Source organism: Haliotis rufescens, unplaced genomic scaffold (genome assembly GCF_023055435.1).
Source record: "Haliotis rufescens isolate VD_foot unplaced genomic scaffold, xgHalRufe1.0.p SCAF_3, whole genome shotgun sequence".
NCBI classification, from domain to species: domain Eukaryota; kingdom Metazoa; phylum Mollusca; class Gastropoda; order Lepetellida; family Haliotidae; genus Haliotis; species Haliotis rufescens.
In genome coordinates this window covers 58,795,645-58,817,259 of record NW_025964001.1, presented here as the reverse complement: position 1 = coordinate 58,817,259, position 21,615 = coordinate 58,795,645, and the positions used below count along the sequence as shown (strand labels likewise).

The 21,615-nt window shown below is 40.0% G+C and overlaps 1 protein-coding gene across 4 annotated transcripts in view; it reads right to left on the bottom strand.

Moving 5' to 3' along the window:
* Positions 1-11,153, bottom strand: part of LOC124151116 (glutaminyl-peptide cyclotransferase-like) — a 50,506-nt gene extending 39,353 nt beyond the window's left edge. For 3 of the 4 annotated variants that reach the window (XM_046523437.2, XM_046523439.2, XM_046523438.2), the window contains exon 1: positions 10,960-11,153. In XM_046523437.2, the coding sequence (XP_046379393.2) occupies positions 10,960-11,043 (84 nt within the window). In that variant the 5' untranslated portion in view covers positions 11,044-11,153. The remainder of the gene's footprint in view (positions 1-10,959) is intronic. The other variant, XM_046523440.2, reaches the window with a different exon arrangement.
* Positions 11,154-21,615: the final 10,462 nt, after the last annotated feature.

Below are 21,615 nucleotides of genomic sequence, written 5' to 3'. Positions count from 1 at the left end.
CAGCCTGAAATGTTTATATAGACAGATATATTTTTCCAGAACTTAATTGCCCATAATTATGGGTGCATATAACACACGAGTGTGTATTGTATGCGAATAAGTAAGTCATTTGTACATTGATCAATCGGAAAGGGTGCTAATTGGGATTGTTCTCTAGCCAATATATTAGCAAATATCGCCGTGGGCGCTTATTACGTCGACTACGGTATATACCATGTATACAGTGATATGGTCCACCGCAACATATACTACCAAAAGAAAGTAAAGGGCCACTGGATTCTTTCATATTACTATAGTTAATCTGACCATGTCCACACCCTGAACCTGTTATCACTAACATTTTGTAGTAGCATATTAGGGGGGACTATTGGTCTGGAAATCACTATTGCGATAACTATTGATATTGAAAGAAACTATTGCGATACATATCGATAGTATTCAGTGTATCATTTTAGATGGATTTTAGAGTTGAATTAAACCTTGGAACTGAAGTTTCCTTTGAATGTGATAGCTATAACAACAAATGAAAAGTAAAGTTTGAGATATGACCGATTTGTTTTTTCTTTACCCTAATAATTTACGAAAAAGAAACTTCCACATTACCATGTTTAAATTACTACCACTCATGATCAAAAGAAAAACAAATTTGAACAGCACTGCATGCATTTTAATGATATGGTAAATACAATCGAAACTATTGATCAGAAACTGATTTAACAATCAATTTATTGACTTTAAGTGCTTACCAATAGCAATATAGCAATATTTCGATTTATCATGACACCCTATAGCATATGTGTAACAATGAATTATCAATGTGATAGTATATGTCTCCTAACAAGCATATGTTAGTAAATATACGAACTAATACTACAGACAATACTTTCTTGCTTACTTGACATGAAACTTATTTAATGATGGCATCGTTATCAATTTCAACATGTTCAAAGGCAAAAAATTCTCTCTCAAATCCGAACATATGGAACAGACAAGTATGAACTGATCCTCGTCCTCGCTGGTACAGCAAGATCTAATACAACGCTCCTTACCAGAAGCCAAATTCCCACACAGGGGTTATCTAGGATTTCAAACTTAAGTGCCCTTGGCAGGCAAATTGAGAAAAGATTGTTAGTTTGTTCAACATGTTGAAACACCTTCATTGTACTTAACTGGCTTCTTCCCCGTTACCTGTAATCTCATTGGTTTTGTCATTATATTGTTTGTGTATTAATATATACTACTCAAAAGAAGTTAAGGATCACCTGATTCTTCCATATTACAATAGTTCATCTCTCATGCCATGACAGATTAACATTACCAATATGAAATAATCGGGTGATCCTTAACTTCTTTTGAGTAGTATATATACACACACTATACAACACTACGAAGACTTTCTCCAACCAGTGCTATACAACACTACAAAGTTTCTCTCCAACCAGTGCTATACAACACTACAAAGTTTCTCTCCAACAAGGGCTATTAAACACTACAAAGACTCTCCTCCCAGTACTATACAACACTACAGAGACTCGCTCCAACCAGCTTCACCGAAGTGGTAAACGTCTGAGACCTGCATCACTTCAGGCTTTCCTCCCACATTAAGCTGACACGCTGCGATATAACTGGAATACTGTTAAAAGCGGCGTTAAACCAAACTCACTCACTCACTCACTCACTCACCAACCAGTGCTATACAACACTACAAAGATTCTCTCCAACAAGGGCTATTAAACACTACAAAGATTCTCCAACCAGTGCTATACAACACTACAAAGACTCTCTCCAACCAGTGTTATACAACAATACAAAGATTCTCTCCAACAAGGGCTATACAACACTACAAAGTTTCTCTCCAACAAGGGCTATTAAACACTACAAAGATTCTCCAACCAGTGCTATACAACACTACAAAGACTCTCTCCAACCAGTGTTATACAACAATACAAAGATTCTCTCCAACAAGGGCTATACAACACTACAAAGTTTCTCTCCAACAAGGGCTATTAAACACTACAAAGATTCTCTCCTAGGGCTATTAAACAATACAAAGATTCTCTCCAACCAGTGCTATACAACACTACAAAGATTCTCTCCAACCAGGGCTATTAAACACTACAAAGACTCTCTCCAACCTATGCTATACAACACTACAAAGATTCTCTCCAACCAGGGCTATTAAACACTACAAAGATTCTCTCCAACCAGTGCTATACAACACTACAAAGATTCTCTCCAACCAGGGCTATTAAACACTACAAAGACTCTCTCCAACCAGTGCTATACAACACTACAAAGATTCTCTCCAACCTATGCTATACAACACTTCAAAGATTCTCTCCAACCAAGGCTATTAAACACTACAAAGACTCTCTCCAAACAGTGCTATACAACACTACAAAGATTCTCTCCAACCTGTGCTATACAACACTACAAAGATTCTCTCCAACCAGTGCTATACAACACTACAAAGATTCTCTCCAACCAGTGCTATACAACACTACAAAGATTCTCTCCAACCAGTGCTATACAACACTACAAAGACTCTCTCCAACAAGGGCTATACAACACTACAAAGACTCTCTCCAACCAGTGCTATACAACACTACAAAGATTCTCTCCAACCAGTGCTATACAACACTACAAAGACTCTCTCCAACCAGTGCTATACAACACTACAAAGACTCTCTCCAACCAGTGCTATACAACACTACAAAGACTCTCTCCAACCAGTGCTATACAACACTACAAAGACTCTCTCCAACCAGTGCTATACAACACTACAAAGATTCTCTCCAACCAATGCTATACAACACTACAAAGACTCTCTCCAACCAGTGCTATACAACACTACAAAGATTCTCTCCAACCAATGCTATACAACACTGCAAACATGACACAGACTCTCTCCACCCAGTCACAATGCAACACTGTGATGAATATTCTCTGCAATACGTACAATAGGACATGACACAACCCACATTTCAAAGCACATCATGCTTGACGCACCATCAAAACTACATCCAACTAAACCACGTTAACTCTATTCTAAACCTTCTATTCCTGATCAAGCACAAACAGTTCCTGCAATCAATGGTTAAGCGCCACATCAATGTCACAGCTCCTCTGCCATTGAGACACAGACAAGTCTATTGTTTCTATTATTGATTTAGACGTGACACTGCATTCCACAGTCCTCTAGATTAACACGGGAGATGACTGTCCACCAGATTTCCATGGTAACTGCATCCTTCCAGTTCCACAACAGACTCATTTCAAAACCATTTAAGTCCCATGGGGTTCAGTGGGGTTACGACTACTACTGACGTTTCCCCCGTGGGATCAACTGCAGCATGTAATGCCTATCATTATCAAAGTATAGCGCCAGCACGCCATCATTTAGAGTCCAATATTCCATTTAGCTGCTAGATTCCTGAAGGGAATTTCAACTAAACTGCCTGAAAGAGCATACATCAAAGCTTTATGAAATATCCACTTTTATATGTTTCAGTCTTTGATGCATAATCACAATCACTTCAACTGGAATCATATTAAATTTATTAAAAGGGTTTTAAAATAAAATGACAAAATTGGCAGTAATATCTATAATAATTGCATAGTCATGGAAATGGTGATAGATAAAATCAGCATGTATATTTATGTGATCCTCATGATTATGATATAATATTATGCAGGTTCTGAGCAGGAAAAGGTGTTAATGTGAATCAAACAATGGGCAACTAGTTTCCATACATCCTGTTCATACAGAAAATGTTTTCTGCCATTTACATTATTCACAACCATTACCGTATTCGACATAATAAGCGCCCAGGGCGCTCTCAAAGTTAGAAATAGGGGGCTCTTATAAGAATATGATTTTGGTGAAAAACAACAGAGTTGAAAGATCGTAAATTTCATGGTTTATGCTGACAGCCTGATATGTTTATATACGACAGATATATTTCTTCCAGAATTTAATTTCCCATAATTAAAAATGCATATAACATACGTATTATACACGAATAAATAAGTCCTGTGTACATTGATCAATCGGAAGGGGTGCTAATTGGGATAGTTCACTAGCCAATATACTAGAAAATATCGTCGTGGGCGCTTATTACGTCGAATACGGTAAATATATTCTGTCCTTAACCAACTCAACATGGTTAACCAATTGATCATGTTTATATTACTGAAAACACAATTGATGTATGCCTGTTTAAACACGTTAAATGATGACTTGTCTCAGTGGGCATTACCATATACATATACATGATTACATATAAAATCATATCTCCATGTTAGAAAGATGAGATCTGATTGGTTCACATGATCTTGATAAACTACTATGTATCCAGCCTGGGAGAGAAATAAATTTGTGTCAGGGATACTAAATCCCTAATACCCTGACACAAAGAAGATGGATTTCTGACGCCACTATCATCATTTGGTTGGTTCGTTGTTTAACGCCGCACTCAGCAATAAATTTCCATCTAATTTGACACTCATCCTTTCATGACGAAAGTGACCCGTGAAGATTCGGGATAGAATAGGTCTTCAGCAACCCGTGCTTGCCGTAAAAGGCGACCATGCTTGTCGTAAGAGGCGACTAACGGCATCGGGTGGTCAGGCTAGCTGACTTGGTTGATGCATGTCATCGTATTCCAATTGCGTGGCTCGATGCTCATGATGTCAATCACTGGTTTGTCTTGTCCAGATTTGATTATTTACAGACCACCTTCATATAGCTTGAATATTGCTGAGTGCAGCGTTAAACACCAAACAAACTGAACATGCTGAACATGTTGAAAGATTGCAAGATACGCTTACCAAATAGCTCATGAGGCTTTATACTCAGCAGGTTTAGAAAGCCCTTTGAAGATCAGAAGGAAATCTGAAAGTTTAAGCTCTTTCAACCTATAAAAAAAATGTGGTTTGACAGGTTCATTAAGCATGTGGTTTAAGTGGACAAGGTGGAGGTGATGAGATCCTGAGTTTACAATGAGAGGCGGCAGGCCTCCCACCAGGGCTTAAAGCCCACATGAACCCGCTTAAACCCCAACAAACTTAACAACTGTTGTCATTTTGAAGTCTTTCTCTACAGAATAGTTCCACATTAGCAGTGCTGCAATGTGTTGTGAATCATGTGACATGGTGACCCGTGAAGGTTCGGGGAAGAATAGGTCTTCAGCAACCCATGCTTGCGGTAAAAGGCGACTATGCTTGTCGTAAGAGGTGACTAATGGGACCGGGTGGTCAGCCTCGCTGACTTGGTTGATGCATGTCATTGATCTCAATTGCGTGGATGATGCTCATGATGTCAATCACTGGTTTGTCTGGTCCAGGCTCAATTATTTACAGACTGCCGTCATTAGCTGGAATATTGCTGAGTGCGGCACATGACACATGACGAGCGTGACAACACATGACTAGTGTGACAACACATGACCAGTGTGACAACACATGACGAGCATGACAACACATGACGAGTGTGACAACACATGACGAGCGTGACAACACATGACGAGCGTGACAACACATGACGAGTGTGACAACACATGACCAGTGTCACAACACATGACGAGCGTGACAACACATGACCAGTGTGACAACACATGACCAGTGTCACAACACATGACGAGCGTGACAACACATGACTAGTGTGACAACACATGACCAGTGTGACAACACATGACGAGCATGACAACACATGACCAGTGTGACAACACATGACCAATGTGACAACACATGACCAATGTGACAACACATGACGAGCATGACAACACATGACGAGCATGACAACACATGACGAGCGTGACAACACATGACGAGTGTGACAACACATGACGAGCGTGACAACGAGCGTGACAACACATGACCAGCGTGACAACACATGACCAGCGTGACAACACATGACCAGCGTGACAACACATGACGAGTGTGACAACACATGACCAGTGTGACAACACATGACCAATGTGACAACACATGACGAGCGTGACAACACATGACCAGCGTGACAACACATGACCAGCGTGACAACACATGACCAGTGTGACAACACATGACCAGCGTGACAACACATGACGTGTTATACCTGAGCGAGAAAAACTTAAACACTAGTTATTTTTGGAAGGGACTATTAATGACTTCATACCAGCATGGCATTGACAGCTAGCATTCCCACAACAGCTAACTTCGTAATTTCAAGCTAGGTTCAACATTGTTCAAGCTTTAGTGAGCAAGTATGTCACGAATGACAAAGCGAAACCTTCTCAGTTTATATAATTTGTGACTGTTATACTACGATGCATGCACAAAAAATGAAAAAATTATAAATGGATCTTTTATGAGCCGCTTGAAAAATTGATCAGCATTCTGGAAGGGAATTCTGACATCGGGTGATTTATAGACGTAAACAAGGATGATGTCATTTGGATAGTAGTTCTGTCACTTCCGGGAAAACGTGCATTTGGGATGCATAAATGTTTTTGTGCATTTACTGAATATAAATGCAAGTTCTCGGGAGCACTTGACCTGTCAGAATTGGCTAAATTTGTGTAACGAATTCGTTTTGTAATTATTACTGACATAGCATGACACAATAACCATGTTAACTATAGAAACAGGAAAGTTTCAAACTTAGTAATTTGAAAGAATTGGGTGTTCTTTAACTTCTTTAGGTAGTATATATTCCAATACTTCTTGACAAGTATAATAAAAATTGTGCATTACTACTTCCTGGCCATACCTACTTCTTCTCATCCTCATTTATCCAGTGGATTTTATCTTTACTGATAAATACCCCTGGACCCATTACTCACAATTGTCTTGTTTTTCCGTATTTGTCGTAAAAAGCACCTTTGACTCTTACTGTTAGAAATAACGACAGGGGTGCTTCATTAATTTGATGTGATTATTGACCGAGAAGGAGAGAACAAACTTTTTGTGACATGGTATTTCCTTTGTTAATGCGGGGGCACGGGTGGCGCAGTCGTCGCGATTCGCTGTGCAGAGTGGCGTCCCTTGGGCACGCCAGAAACCTATGATTGTGGCTTCGAATCCCGGTTCGCCCCAAAAGTTTCTAGGTTTGTCAGCACCATACCTGTGCTCGTGGGTTTCACTGAAGTGATAAACGTCTAAGACATGCATCACTTCGGGCTTTCCTCCCACATTAAGCTGACACGCCGTGATATAACTGGAATACTGTTAAAAGCGGCGCTAAACCCAACTCACTCACTCACTCACTTTGTTAATGCGTTAACACACATTAAAAATTTTAAAATCCCAAGAGTATGAAACCACTGCATAGTTACCCAATGTATCCTTTTGAACTTGTGTATTTGTATTTCTTTACAGATCTCAGTTGTAGAAACTAACAGTTTTAGTCCACTAGTCCTTATAATGATAACATGTAGTTAACCCCTTAAAAATGGCTAATTTCTACTAGTCATGATACCTTAGCTATTGAGCAGTTTGGCAAGGACTGTAGGACTAGTGCCAATTTCTAATGCTGATCTATATGCACTGATCGAATGCCATCATGAACAATACATTAACTCAACTGCGGTGAATAATGCCTAACCAAGGCAATACATCTGGCTTTATTGTTATTTAGACAGCTTTATTGTTATTTAGACGGCTTTATTGTTATTTAGACATGTATATCGCTACAGTGAGTTGATGTAACATGTTACACACCTGTGGCAACACACAGATACAAATTTAAAGTCACACCGAAAAAAACGGCATCTTAAGACTTATTTTAAAAAATGACTACTTATTGGTGTAGAAACACCCTAAAGACTTGTCCCAAGGGAATAAAATATATCAAATACCTAAAGTGAACATGGTGTATGATAAATTGTGATTATGTTCTGAAAAGCTCAAAAGACTGTAGCCCTGGTACCATACAAAAGTAAATACAGACTGTCATTTAAACATTCGGGCAATGTACAGGGTACTTACACAGATTACTTGCAGACTGGCCTAGAATTGTCCTGGGGGCACTTATCGGAGGGGGATTCGTATGGTAAAATTGGTAAGCTTAATTCTAATGACATGATGCCAAAAATAGCCATCCAATCAAATTACACTTATCACGATGATTGAGAGAAATACTGTGGTGATTATGGACGTGCACTGATGAAGGAGACTGAATGAGGAGACGGATGAAGGAGACGGTGATGTCACTGCTGAAACAAAGCTTTGGTCAATTCACCCACTTGACACATCTGCACTGAAGCTCCCTATAAATGTACCCTGTCACCAAATCCAATACCCTTACATTTCGACAGCTCTTTACCATTTTTAACATTAGTGTTCTCCTAAATAACACGTTTTTCCTACTGCCCTAACTTCAGTTACATTCATTGTCAAATTTTCAATACACTTTACACAAAAACAGCATGACCGCAGCTATTTAAACACGACAAACATTCCCAGTTTGGCGAAGCGGGTTCAGGGAAGTATAAACTGTAATCACGACAGCTGTACACAGTGATGAAGATAACTGCAGGTCCTAATGTCCTAAACAAACAAATAACTTATTGCCATAACAACTAATTGGCAGGTTTAAGCTCAAAACGTGTTCCAATCAAAGCTTTCTTCAACGTGTTCAAATTAGATGGCACAAACATACTTTGATCCTCTCATCTTTGCAAAATATCCTGGTGAGTGAGTGAGTTGGGTTTATCGCCGCTTTTAACAGTATTCCAGTTATATCACGGCGTGCCAGCTTAATGTGGGAGGAAAGCCCGAAGTGATGCAGGTCCTAGATGTTTACCACTTTGGTGAAACCCACAAGCATGGGTATGGTGCTGACAAACCTAGAAACATAATCGGGGTTGAACCGGGATTCAAACCCACAATCATAGGTTTCTGGTGTGCCCAAGGGACACAACTCTACACAGAGAATCGCATTGCCTTAGACGACTGGGCCAACCGTGGCCCCCAAAATATCTTGGATTCATTTCATTTGGTACAGTGTATTTGGTATATATATACATGTATGTGGTATACATGGTTTAGGTAATGAATGTTGTATTGCAAATATTCTCTATAATTAGTGCATTTAAATGCAAATATAATGCACCAAATCCCATTCACTAGGCCCCCAAAATATCTTGGATTCATTTCATTTGGTACAGTGTATTTGGTATATATATACATGTATGTGGTATACATGGTTTAGGTAATGAATGTTGTATTGCAAATATTCTCTATAATTAGTGCATTTAAATGCAAATATAATGCACCAAATCCCATTCACTTATGTTCATCGTGCTACATTATTGATACAGTTGATCAGCATGCACTTGATTTTCATTCTCAGCTCCCTGGAGCATTACCATGTCATCCTACCAGGTACCTATTCACAGCTTGTTGAACAGAGGCATATCAAGAATAATGCTACTTTCAAAAAGGAGATTTTACATGTGCTACAGTATGGGGCAGGACCAAAGACAGAGTCGAGCTGCTCTATGTGGTCATCCATCCAAGGACTTTCCACAACCAATGTTGTTTAACATCACCTGGTTGTGACCTAGTACCACCACACATCCACTGGGACCGCCTCTGTCTAGTTGTATAGTGTCCGCCCAGAGAACGGAAGGTTCAGGGTTCGATTCCCTGCTGCGTCATACCAAAAGACGTTAAAAGATGGTATTTGTTGTTACCCTGTCTGGCGCTCGGCATTAAGGGGCTAAAACAAGGACTGGTCAGCTTGGAGTCAGTGTACTGTGTCTGAGTGGGGTATTCAGGTTAAACTGCGGTATGGTATCTCAGTGGGCTAGCACTAAAAATCGACATCAGTCCGGACTAGTACAAGCAGCCACGCACACACGTCACTATTTAAGTGCAATAATCTTGGACGCGACATTAAACCCGATTTCATCTCAACTCACATCCACTGACCTACTGACAGCCAACTTGACACCACCTATAACAATAATTCTTACACATTCTCTCATACTGTATTAACTGGAATGAAACTGTTTTAGAAATCAAATTCTATTAATTAATTTCACAACAGATGGTCCATATACTGATATTGGCTTAATCATCATGTGTGGTCCATTAGTTATTGTATTTTGTTTTGGCCAAGCAGTTAAAGTTTATTAGCATTCTATTTCTATCATTTGAGAATTAATCTGTTAATTTGTTACCATGTACTTCAAATTCAAGGATCACACAACCGTGAATTGGACAGACCTGAGGGTCATACCGGTATTTTTTTAGTGCAGCTTGGTCCATTTTTATACGGAGTGGGGAGAAGTGTGCTGAAACCAGGGACTATCACAATAGTCTGGGTACTCCATCGAAGACCCATATATGTATATATATATATATATATATATATATATATGGTGATATTGCCCTGTGTAATTTTGATTTTCATTAACTGAAAAAATTTAAAAACATAAATTGGAGTTAAGAGACAAACATGTCAAAGTGTAATTTTTCTGACTTGAATCATATTATCCAAATTTAACCTATCCCCATTAAGAGGACGAAACAAACTATTTAACAGTATCGTTAAGATATGGATCATACCCTCAGAGAAACAATAAAGTAGGCCTACACAGTGATTCTAATTTAGGCTCTTTGAACACAATTACATATTTAGATATTTATTTCCTCAATATATTCCACTTTCATCATATTCACCTGTGAAGAGGGAAGAGAAGACGTATTTCGTGTGTATGGACAATCCGAATGACGGTCTATCATAACCATATTGTCATTTCAAAAAACACATATCGCTTACTGAGTGTTTAACACCATCAAGGGTTCTGCTTGAAACCGTCAAAAGACACATATGACATGTGAATAAGCAGTTGTTTTTGTGACGTACAGCGCAGAGTGCAGTGGCAAAATGACAGTTTAAACTGTGCACCGTCAGGACAGCTGTCGCAGCTAACAGGTGTCATATCTCGCCGCCGACAGTAATCAACTTACCGTTCCACTCGCTTCGTGTGTAGATTTTATCAACAAGCAGATGAGAAGAGACGTAATCCACAAGATACAGTCGTTGTATTTCATCTTTCCGCCGCCCTAGCCCTACACGCCCGTCTGCTCTAACAGGCTCTCACAATCTGTCCACACACCAACTTTCTTAACTTACAACCCACATGACCAGAATATAAAGCATTATCCGACCGCTACATGTCTTGCCGCTGCTGATTGGCTAATCTCAACCAATCGACGATAGTCTTACAATGCGTCGGGCACCTGCCACTTCGGTGAAATAATCCCATTCACTGCTACGATTTCCAGGAGATTGCCTCGTAATGGGAAAGCAATGTTGAGGGGAAATTGCTGGGCTAATAGTGGCCTATACCAGGCTAGATAACGACAGTCTGTTTATACAGAACCATGCTCATAGATTAAGAAAACATACACAGGTTGCAGGGCCACTCGAAAGAAACTCTCTTATAAACGTATGTATGTATTATTTTGTAACTTACAATCCTTGCCTAACGCTATATATTAAACGGCACTACAGCGTCTTCAGCAAACGCAAAAGTATTATATTTAATGCGAGTCTTATGAGATACGATGATCTATTCTAAGATAGTGTTGCAATTTTGCTTTGTAACCATACTCTATTTCAAACTAAAATGATCTTGTTAGCTAGAAACAAGATCAGAAAAGGAGATTAATTTTAAAACCGTTTTCGAAAATAGTTTACCAGTACTCTCAGTAGTACATAGGTAAGAAATATTCGAAAATCAACTAAGTTCAATTTGTGTGATACTCTCGCTTGGCCTTATCAAGCAGCATAACTTAATATAACCAACATTATGTGCGTATCAAGGATTCAGGATTCTGGTATTCAAGAATATGCTTTTGACCAATAGTACATATACATTGTCCACTTTAAATTTATCTACATGCGTATTATGGCTGAGACGAGTCCAAATTTACTACCTGATACCCAACCGCCTATTACCCGACGCTACCCGGGTACCCACTGTAGGCCTCAAGAGATAGGTACAAAATGTCCGATTTGGAATTTTGTTTACCATAGCCCTGGCAAAACGTATTTAGATTCACGTACGTATTTAACAATCTGGTCGTTTATACACTGAAGTTGACTTAAGTTATATCTTTATTAAACCATATGAAAAGTCAGAAAGAATGGGTGCATATTTTTGTCTCATTAAACAATATATCACGTGACTAACCACGGGTCCGGGTAGTCCTGTGGGTATACCCGGGTCCTACTTAGTACCCACCCGACCCAGGTACCCGAGTTACCCGTCCCAGTCCTAATGCGTATACATGTGACCGATTGTACAATGTGTAGATGAATAATTCATCAAACACAAAATGTCAACGGCAGAGAACAATCAGTCCCGATCACCCACCGAAACATATTTCGCAGGGCGCTAAAGGAAAACCATTCGTGATCAACTCGTGTTATTCCGGGACAAGCCGAATGGGTTACGGAAAGAGGCGAGTGGTGACGAATGAAGGAAAACTAGTTGCGAAAATTATTCGCATGCTCATGATATTGTCGGAATCGTTCAATGGACTCAGCTTTTAGTAGAGATTTCTTATGATTATTGAAAGGGTTTTGTCGCTTTTATTTCAGCATGCGCAATATATAAAAAAATATATATTTGTCAAGATCTAGTATCACCTCATGAGATTTATAAATGAACATTGATAATGTCATGGAATACAAAAAACTCCTTTTACATATATTATCTGACGACCAATTTGTTCTAAATTTCAATTATAATTAACATTTGAAACTGATTGTATTTTTGTATTATTGACGATGATTTATTCATAGTTGTTTCTATATACAGCTCAGCTTCAGCAACCCATACTTGCCGTAAAAGGTAACTATGCTTGTCGTAAGAGGCGACTAACGGGATCGGGTGGTCAGGCTCGCTGACTTTGTTGATGCAAGTCATCGTATCCCAATTGCGTGGATCGATTCTCATGATGTCAATCACTGAATTGTCTGGTCCAGACTCGATTATTTACAGATCTGAGTGCGGCGTTAAACAACAAACAAAAAAACATTGTCAGCACAGTTCTTTGATAGTAGAACTACGTCCAATAGTTTGTTTGTTTGTTGTTAAATGCCGCACTCAGCTATATGACGGCGATCTGTAAATTATCGAGTCTGGACCAGATAATCCAGTGATTGATATCATGTGCATCACCCACGCAATGGGGATACGATGACATGCATCAACCAAGACAGCGAGCCTGACCATCCGATCCGGTTAGTCGCCTTTTACAAGCATAGTCGCCTTTTACGGCAGGCATGGGTTGCTGAAGACCTATTCTTCCCTGGATCTTCACGGGTCTCGCCCAATAGTATAATATACATGTGGTTGTATACATAAAATATTCCTTTCTTGATTCAATCTATACAATTGTGGGAAAATTTACATTCAAATATAGTGTATTTGCGACGCGATTTCCATTTTCGGGTCACCATTTATAGCGCAACTTAACCAATGAATCCGTGCTTATGCGAGGTTATCTCTTTCAGTCGTACCTGTTTTGAGTGAGTGAGTGAGTGAGTATGGTTTACGCCGCTTTTAGCAATATTCCAGCAATATCACGGCGGGGGACACCAGAAATGGGCTTCACACATTGTACCCATGTCGGGAATAGAACTCGGGTCTTCGGCGTGACGAGCGAACGCTTTAACCACCAGGCTACCCGACCGCCCCCGTAACTGTTTTGATTTTCGACATATCTATATGGATCTTCAGAACTACGTTCAAGTTATATACCCTGACAAAATGCAAGGGGGGTCCCAGCCAAGGTGTCTGTAAATACTGCATACATAGACTGTTATTATTTTTATCAAGACCGCCTCCGGAAGGTCCGGGGTTCGATCCCCGGCCGCGTCATACCAAAAGACGTTAAAAGATGGTACTTGTTGTTACCCTGTCTGGCGCTCGGCATTAAGGGGCTAAAACAAGGACTGGTCGGCTCGGAGTCAGTGTACTGTGTCTGAGTGGGGTATTCATGTTAAACTGCGGCATGGTCCAGACTAGTACAAGCAGCCACACAAACACACACACGTACATGCACGTCGCTATATAAGTGCAATAATCTTGGACGCGACGTTAAACCCGATTTCACCTCACCTATTATTTTGATCATGCAATGCAATCAGCCGTATCCACATGATGCTCGTATCTCTTTGTACATCTCACCTATAGGGATTCACGTTTGGAATAGCCCTACCCCCATCCCCCATCCCCCATCCCCCACTCCCACCCTCCCAGCAACGCTGTCGTACGGGGCTGCTATACATGGATAGTTAGACCGGGTGACTTACTGGACTGTGTGACACCGATGGCATGGGGCGTTTCACGCATGATATCAATCACTGGTTTGTCTGGTCCAGAATGTATTATTTACAGACCGCCGTCATAAAGGTGTGTTGCTACAAGCGGCGTTAGGCCAGGTTCACACAGTGCCGATTTTGACTCCCGTTTCAGATCAGACAGCGCTGCGACGCGAAAAGTGAAAAAGTCGGATTACTATCCCCAATGATCTGGAATGTCCTATCATTGTCTGAACGCAGTCGTATACGTTCGTAACAGAGTCCTACGGATCGGGAAAGGTCCAGAAAAGTCGGCCAAGCACTCACGACAGTATTCGTAACATTCGGGAAACTCAGCCGATTTTGTCTAGTAGGATTACAATCGTGACTATGTCGTGACAGATTCTGCAGTATCGGATCAAAATCGTAACAATGTCCCGTGTTGTCTGGAGGGTGTCCTGTGGATCGGGAAGCAGCCGTGATGAACGGGGATGTATTGTTCATTGTCGTTTCTTGTCGAGTGAGTCCAGATTGCGCCCAGATCTTGCCGAATGCGAACCGTCTTGGTCGGTTCACTGTCTGATCTCTGTCGGATCGCATTCGGGAGAATCGGGACGCTGTCGGGACAGATTCGGTCGTGTTTTACCATGCGGAAGATACAAATCGGATCAGATTCGGATTGAGAACGGGAGAATCGGGTCGAATTCGGCTGGAAACGGCTGAATCGGGACGCTTCCTGAACAATATCTGAATGTTTGTGAATTACCCGCCACGAATCACAGGATCTTGATCAGACTTTTGACAAAGTTAAATCGGGAATAGACCTTTCAAGGACTGCAGTAAAAATCCCGAATGTGTGACCGAGCCCTTAAACAACAAACAAAAATCGTTGTGCATCAATCAGAACAAGGCCGATCGCAACCATGCAACGGGTCTCAGTAAATGCCCTAAACAAACCTTTGTTGGAACCGGATCATCAATTATTTAATCATTTGCGACACAAAATAGTTGATGCGTAATGTGTATTCTCAAATTTGGTTTTCTGAAATCCTAAATTTTCCAATCATTCCCATTATTTGGATTAGTTATTATGAGTCGTGTTTCAATCCCACCTAGACACGAATAATGGTGTGGGTACAGACTTATAACTCGAATATTTGAACGATTATTAAGGTCGTGTGAGCTAATAAAGCAGACATCATTGAAATGTCAATCACCGATAAGCAGACATGTCGGTGAGGGTATTCATTATATATGACTTTTATTTATCTCCAGTGTGGCCAGCTTGACAATAAGATGTTCAAATTGTACACGCTAGTTCTGCTAACAGCCTAGTCGACATTTGGAAACCTGGAAAACTTGTGAATTGAAAACTTATACAGTGTTCTTGTACCATCTACCCAGTAGAGGTACACCCAGTGTTCTTGTACCATCTACCCAGTAGAGGTATATACAGTGTTCTTGTACCATCCACCCAGTAGAGGTACATACAGTGTTCTTGTACCATCTACCCAGTAGAGGTACATTCAGTGTTCTTGTACCATCCACCCAGTAGAGGTACATTCAGTGTTCTTGTACCATCCACCCAGTAGAGGTATATACAGTGTTCTTGTACCATCGACCCAGTAGAGGTACATTCAGTGTTCTTGTACCATCCACCCAGTAGAGGTATATACAGTGTTCTTGTACCATCGACCCAGTAGAGGTACACACAGTGTTCTTGTATCATCTACCCAATAGAGGTACACACAGTGTTCTTGTACCATGTACCTAATAGAGGTATATACAGTGTTCTTGTACCATCGACCCAGTAGAGGTACACACAGTGTTCTTGTATCATCTACCCAATAGAGGTACACATAGTGTTCTTGTACCATGTACCTAATAGAGGTATATACACTGTTCTTGTACCATCTACCCAGTAGAGGTACACCCAGTGTTCTTGTACCATCTACACAGTAGAGGTATATACAGTGTTCATGTATCATCTACCCAGTAGAGGTATATACAGTGTTCTTGTACCATCTACACAGTAGAGGTACATACAGTGTTCTTGTACCATCTACCCAGTAGAGGTATATACAGTGTTCTTGTACCATCTACCCAGTAGAGGTATATACAGTGTTCTTGTACCATCTACCCAGTAGAGGTATATACAGTGTTCTTGTACCATCTACCCAGTAGAGGTATATACAGTGTTCTTGTACCATCTACACAGTAGAGGTACATACAGTGTTCTTGTATCATCTACCCAGTAGAGGTACATACACTGTTCTTGTACCATCTACCCAGAAGAGGTATATACAGTGTTCTTGTACCATCTACCCAGTAGAGGTATATACAGTGTTCATGTATCATCTACCCAGTAGAGGTACACCCAGTGTTCTTGTACCATCTACCCAGTAGAGGTATATACAGTGTTCATGTATCATCTACCCAGTAGAGGTACACCCAGTGTTCTTGTACCATCTACCCAGTAGAGGTATATACCGTGTTCTTGTACCATCTACCCAGTAGAGGTACATACAGTGTTCTTGTATCATCTACCCAGTAGAGGTATATACAGTGTTCTTGTACCATCTACCCAGTAGAGGTATATACAGTGTTCTTGTACCATCCACCCAGTAGAGGTACATACAGTGTTCTTGTACCACCCACCCAGTAGAGGTATATACAGTGTTCTTGTACCATCTACGAAGTATAGGTACATACAGTGTTCTTGTACCATCTACCCAGTAGAGGTATATACAGTGTTCTTGTACCATCTACCCAGTAGAGGTATATACAGTGTTCTTGTACCATCTACCCAGTAGAGGTACATACACTGTTCTTGTACCAACTGTCCAACAGAGGTACATAGACTGCTCTTGTACCATCGTCGCTATTAAAGAGCATTGATGTGGCCAGTGCGACTTGTGTGAGGAGGGAAGTCGCACATGCATCTGCCATAGTTACCAGGGAGACGTGTATAATAGACTTACTGTTTCTATATAGAAACGGAAATGCGTGTGAATGCAACTACAAGATCACTCGTGTCATCTCAGTCTAATAAAGGGAGGGTTCTTCCTGTGCTTCTTCCGCATCCCCAGCGTCACTATCACTGGAATTGCAAAGTGAAGGTGATCGGTAGTTATAGCAGCCGATGGATGAGTGAGTAAAGTTTTACGCCGCTTTTAACAATATTCTGGAAATGGCGATGAACACAAGAGTAGGCTTCACACATTCTATCAATGTAGAATCGAACTCGGGGTTTTGCGCTAACCACTATTTGTCCAATTATTAAGGGGTTTTACAAGTAGAGTTTTTATATTAGTCTTCCTAGTATATTGATCGCTGGTCTGTCTATTCCTATTGATCGCTGGTCTGTCTAATCATATTGATCGCTGGTCTGTTTAATCCTATTGATCGCTGGTCTGTCTAATCCTATTGATCGCTGGTCTGTCTAATCCTATTGATCCCTGGTCTGTCTATTCCTATTGATCGCAGGTCTGTCAAGTCCTATTCATCGCTTGTCTGTCTATTCCTATTGATCGCTGGTCTGTCTACTCCTATTGATCGCTGGTCTGTCCAATCCTATTTATCGCTGGTCTGTCTAATCCTATTGATCGCTGGTCTGTCTACTCCTATTGATCGCTGGTCTGTCCAATCCTATTTATCGCTGGTCTGTCTAATCCTATTGATCGATGGTCTGTCTAATCCTATTGATCACTGGTCTGTCAAGTCCTATTTATCGCTTGTCTGTCTAATCCTATTGGTCGCTGGTCTGTCAAGTCCTATTTATCGCTGGTCTGTCAAGTCCTCTTTATCGCTGGTCTGTCTAATCCTATTGATCGCTGGTCTGTCAAGTCCTATTTATCGCTGGTCTGTCTAATCCTATTGATCGCTTGTCTGTCAAGTCCTATTTATCGCTGGTCTGTCTATTCCTATTGATCGCTGGTCTGTCTAATCCTATTGATCGCTTGTCTGTCTAATCATATTGATCGCTGGTCTGTCTAATCCTATTTATCCCTCGTCTGTCTAATCCTATTGATCGCTGGTCTGTCTATTCCTGTTGATCGCTGGTCTGTCTAATCCTATTGATCGCTTGTCTGTCAAGTCCTATTTATCCCTCGTCTGTCTATTCCTATTGATCGCTGGTCTGTCTAATCACATTGATCTCTGGTCTGTCTGATCCTATTGATCGATGGTCTGTCTAATCCTATTGATCGCTGGTCTGTTTAATCCTATTAATCCCTCGTCTGTTTAATCCTATTGATCGCTGGTCTGTCTAATCACATTGATCGCTGGTCTGTTTAATCATATTGATCGCTGGTCTGTCTATTCCTATTGATCTAACCATGTTGCTCTCTGGTTTGTCTTATCATATTTAGACAAGATTTTATTCATGTAACCATAAACTTTCAAGCCAACGAGTTTGACGAACCAAGGATGACCTTTTGAAAGACACACAGACATGAATAGGTTAAAAGGCACAGTTTAACTATATACATATGACACTACAGGGTCTGCTATATAACCTTTTATATATACTGGTCATACGTCACATTGTTCGATTTTCTTCTGATGATGATGATGGATTGGGTTTAATGTTTCTTTGAACAGTATTCCACTTATATAACGGCGTGTCAGCTTGATGTGCGAGAAACGCCCAAAGTGATGCAGGTGGATAATTTAGATATAGGTATGAATAATTTAGATATAGGTATGAATAATTTAGATATAGGTATGAATAATTTAGATATAGGTATGGACAATATAGGTATGGGTAATTTAGGTAAAAGCATCGATTACTTAGGTAAATACATAGATAATATAAGTAAAGCCATAGATAATATAGGTACAGCCACAGATAATATAGGTAAAGCCATAGATAATATAGGCAAAGCCGTAGATAATATAGGTAAAGCCATAGAAGATAAAGATACAGCCATGGATAATATAGGTAAAGCCATAGACAATATAGGTACAGACATGGATAATATTGGTAAAGTCATAGATAATATAGGTAAAAACATAGATAATATAGGTAAAACCATAGACAATATAGGTAAAGCCATAGATAATATAGGTAAAGCCATAGAAGATAAAGATACAGCCATGGATAATATAGGTAAAGCCATAGACAATATAGGTACAGACATGGATAATATTGGTAAAGCCATAGATAATATAGGTAAAAACATAGATAATATAGGTAAAACCATAGATAATGTAGGTAAAGCCATAGATAATATAGAAAAAAACATGGATAATATAGGTAAAGCCATTGATAATATTGGTAAAGCCATATATAATGTAGGTAAAGACGTAGATAATATACATGTAATTACATTTAGAGGTATTGATAATATATGTATAGGCACGAGAAAACCCCAAATATCTTCACACAGAACGCAGAACGCGATTCCCAGCATACAGTGGAACCTCAGTACCGTTCTCGATGAAATTGTCGGGATTAACAAATGTCTGACTTATGGGGATAGTGTTCACTGGGATATTTACAGTCGTCCAGGCGTCCGGACTATCGAGTTTCAACTGTATATAACAGTTCTGAATAAACCGCGTCCTTCACCCTGCCACACCACGTGCTCGGACCACCTGTTCAAAGCACAAATACAATTATTGGCTAAGTCCACATATAGGTGTTCACAAGAGTTCGGTTGACATCAATATACCAGCTCGTCACGTTTACTTAGGTTGTCATGTAGACAGACAGATCCCAGTAATGGAAGTCAACAGTTTCTTCCCACCACACGAGATGTGAAACGAAAGGTTCTTCTCCAATGACCTATCAAAATGGATTAATTAATTTCTGTGCGATTTCCAATTTACAAGTTCAATTTGATTAATAAATTTGATCGAAGAAATGAATAACTATCTATTTCATGTTGCTTTACATGAAAATTCCCTACCTTATTTGATACTTGATCTTCCTCGCCATAAGCGTTCCTGGCCATGCACAAATTTATCAAATGTCGTTTAGCTTGATCCGATCTTATTACACTTTGCAAACAGATATAATTATACCCCCGACAAAATGTCGGGGGTATATAGTTATACCAAGGTTCCGTCCGTCCGTCCGTCCGAAAACTTTGTCCGCGTGATTTCTCTTAAACTATTCAGGGGATTCATCTCAAACTTAGTACATATAATCTGTGTCATATGGAGGGGTGCAGTCAAAAGAAAAAAAAAAGTTTTTATCAATTTTCCATTTTTTTTGAATTTTTCAAACCCTAACGTCCGTACGAAAACTTTGTCCGCGCGATTTCTCTTAAACTATTCAGGGGATTCATCTCAAACTTAGTACATATAATCTGTGTCATATGGAGGGGTGCAGTCAAAAGAAAAACATTGTTTTTATTAATTTTCCATTTTTTAATGAATTTTTCAAACCCTAACCCTATCCTAGCTATTTAATTTGTAACTACTGACACACTAGGCGGGTCGGGGGTATTAGTGAGCCCCGCTCACTTTTGCACGTGTTACTATATACAATTGCTGACTTGTGACGCATGAAGATTCAGAGAGGCAAGAAACATCCCACAAGACAGTATGCCAAGAAGAATAATTTCGAATTTCCCTTTATGTTGAGCAATATTCCAGAAGTTGCATCCTTTTGGTGTTTATATTTCACATTTGAGGTAAAGTCGAGCATGCTCTTTCTAAGGGTGAGTCAGTGAATGAGTTGGGTTTAACGCCGCTTTTAACATTATTGCAGTTATATCGCGGCGTGTCAGCTTAATGTGGGAGGTGATGCAGGTCTCAGACGTTTACCACTTCGGTGAAACCTACGAGCACGGGTATGGTGCTGACAAACCTAGAAACATAATCGGGGCGAACCGGGATTCGAACCCACAATCATAGGTTTCTGGCATGCCCAAGGGACGCAACTCTGCACAGCGAATCGCGACGCTTTAGACGACTGGGCCACCCGTGCCCCTCTCATGTGAGATAACTCATGGTCATGGAAAGGATTTTACCACTTTAGTTAAAGCACACTGATGTGTTAATGACATGTTGTTCCACAGATACACTGCAAAAAACAATAACATGTTCTGTATTTGTGTTGTTAGTATGTTAGAAAATTAAAGATAACTATTTCTCGGGAGTGATTGAATGATTATTGTTTAACACTGCATCAGCATGTCAGGTATTCGCAGTATTTGTTCTCTAGGATTATGGTTCACATTTAACCGAGTAAAGTGAAGATGGGCGACCCGTCATCTTGTAAATTATTCTCTTTATTTGTGAAAAGTCACACACCCAAATCCTATTCACTTCCCTAAGCAATGTTAAATTTGTATCATGTT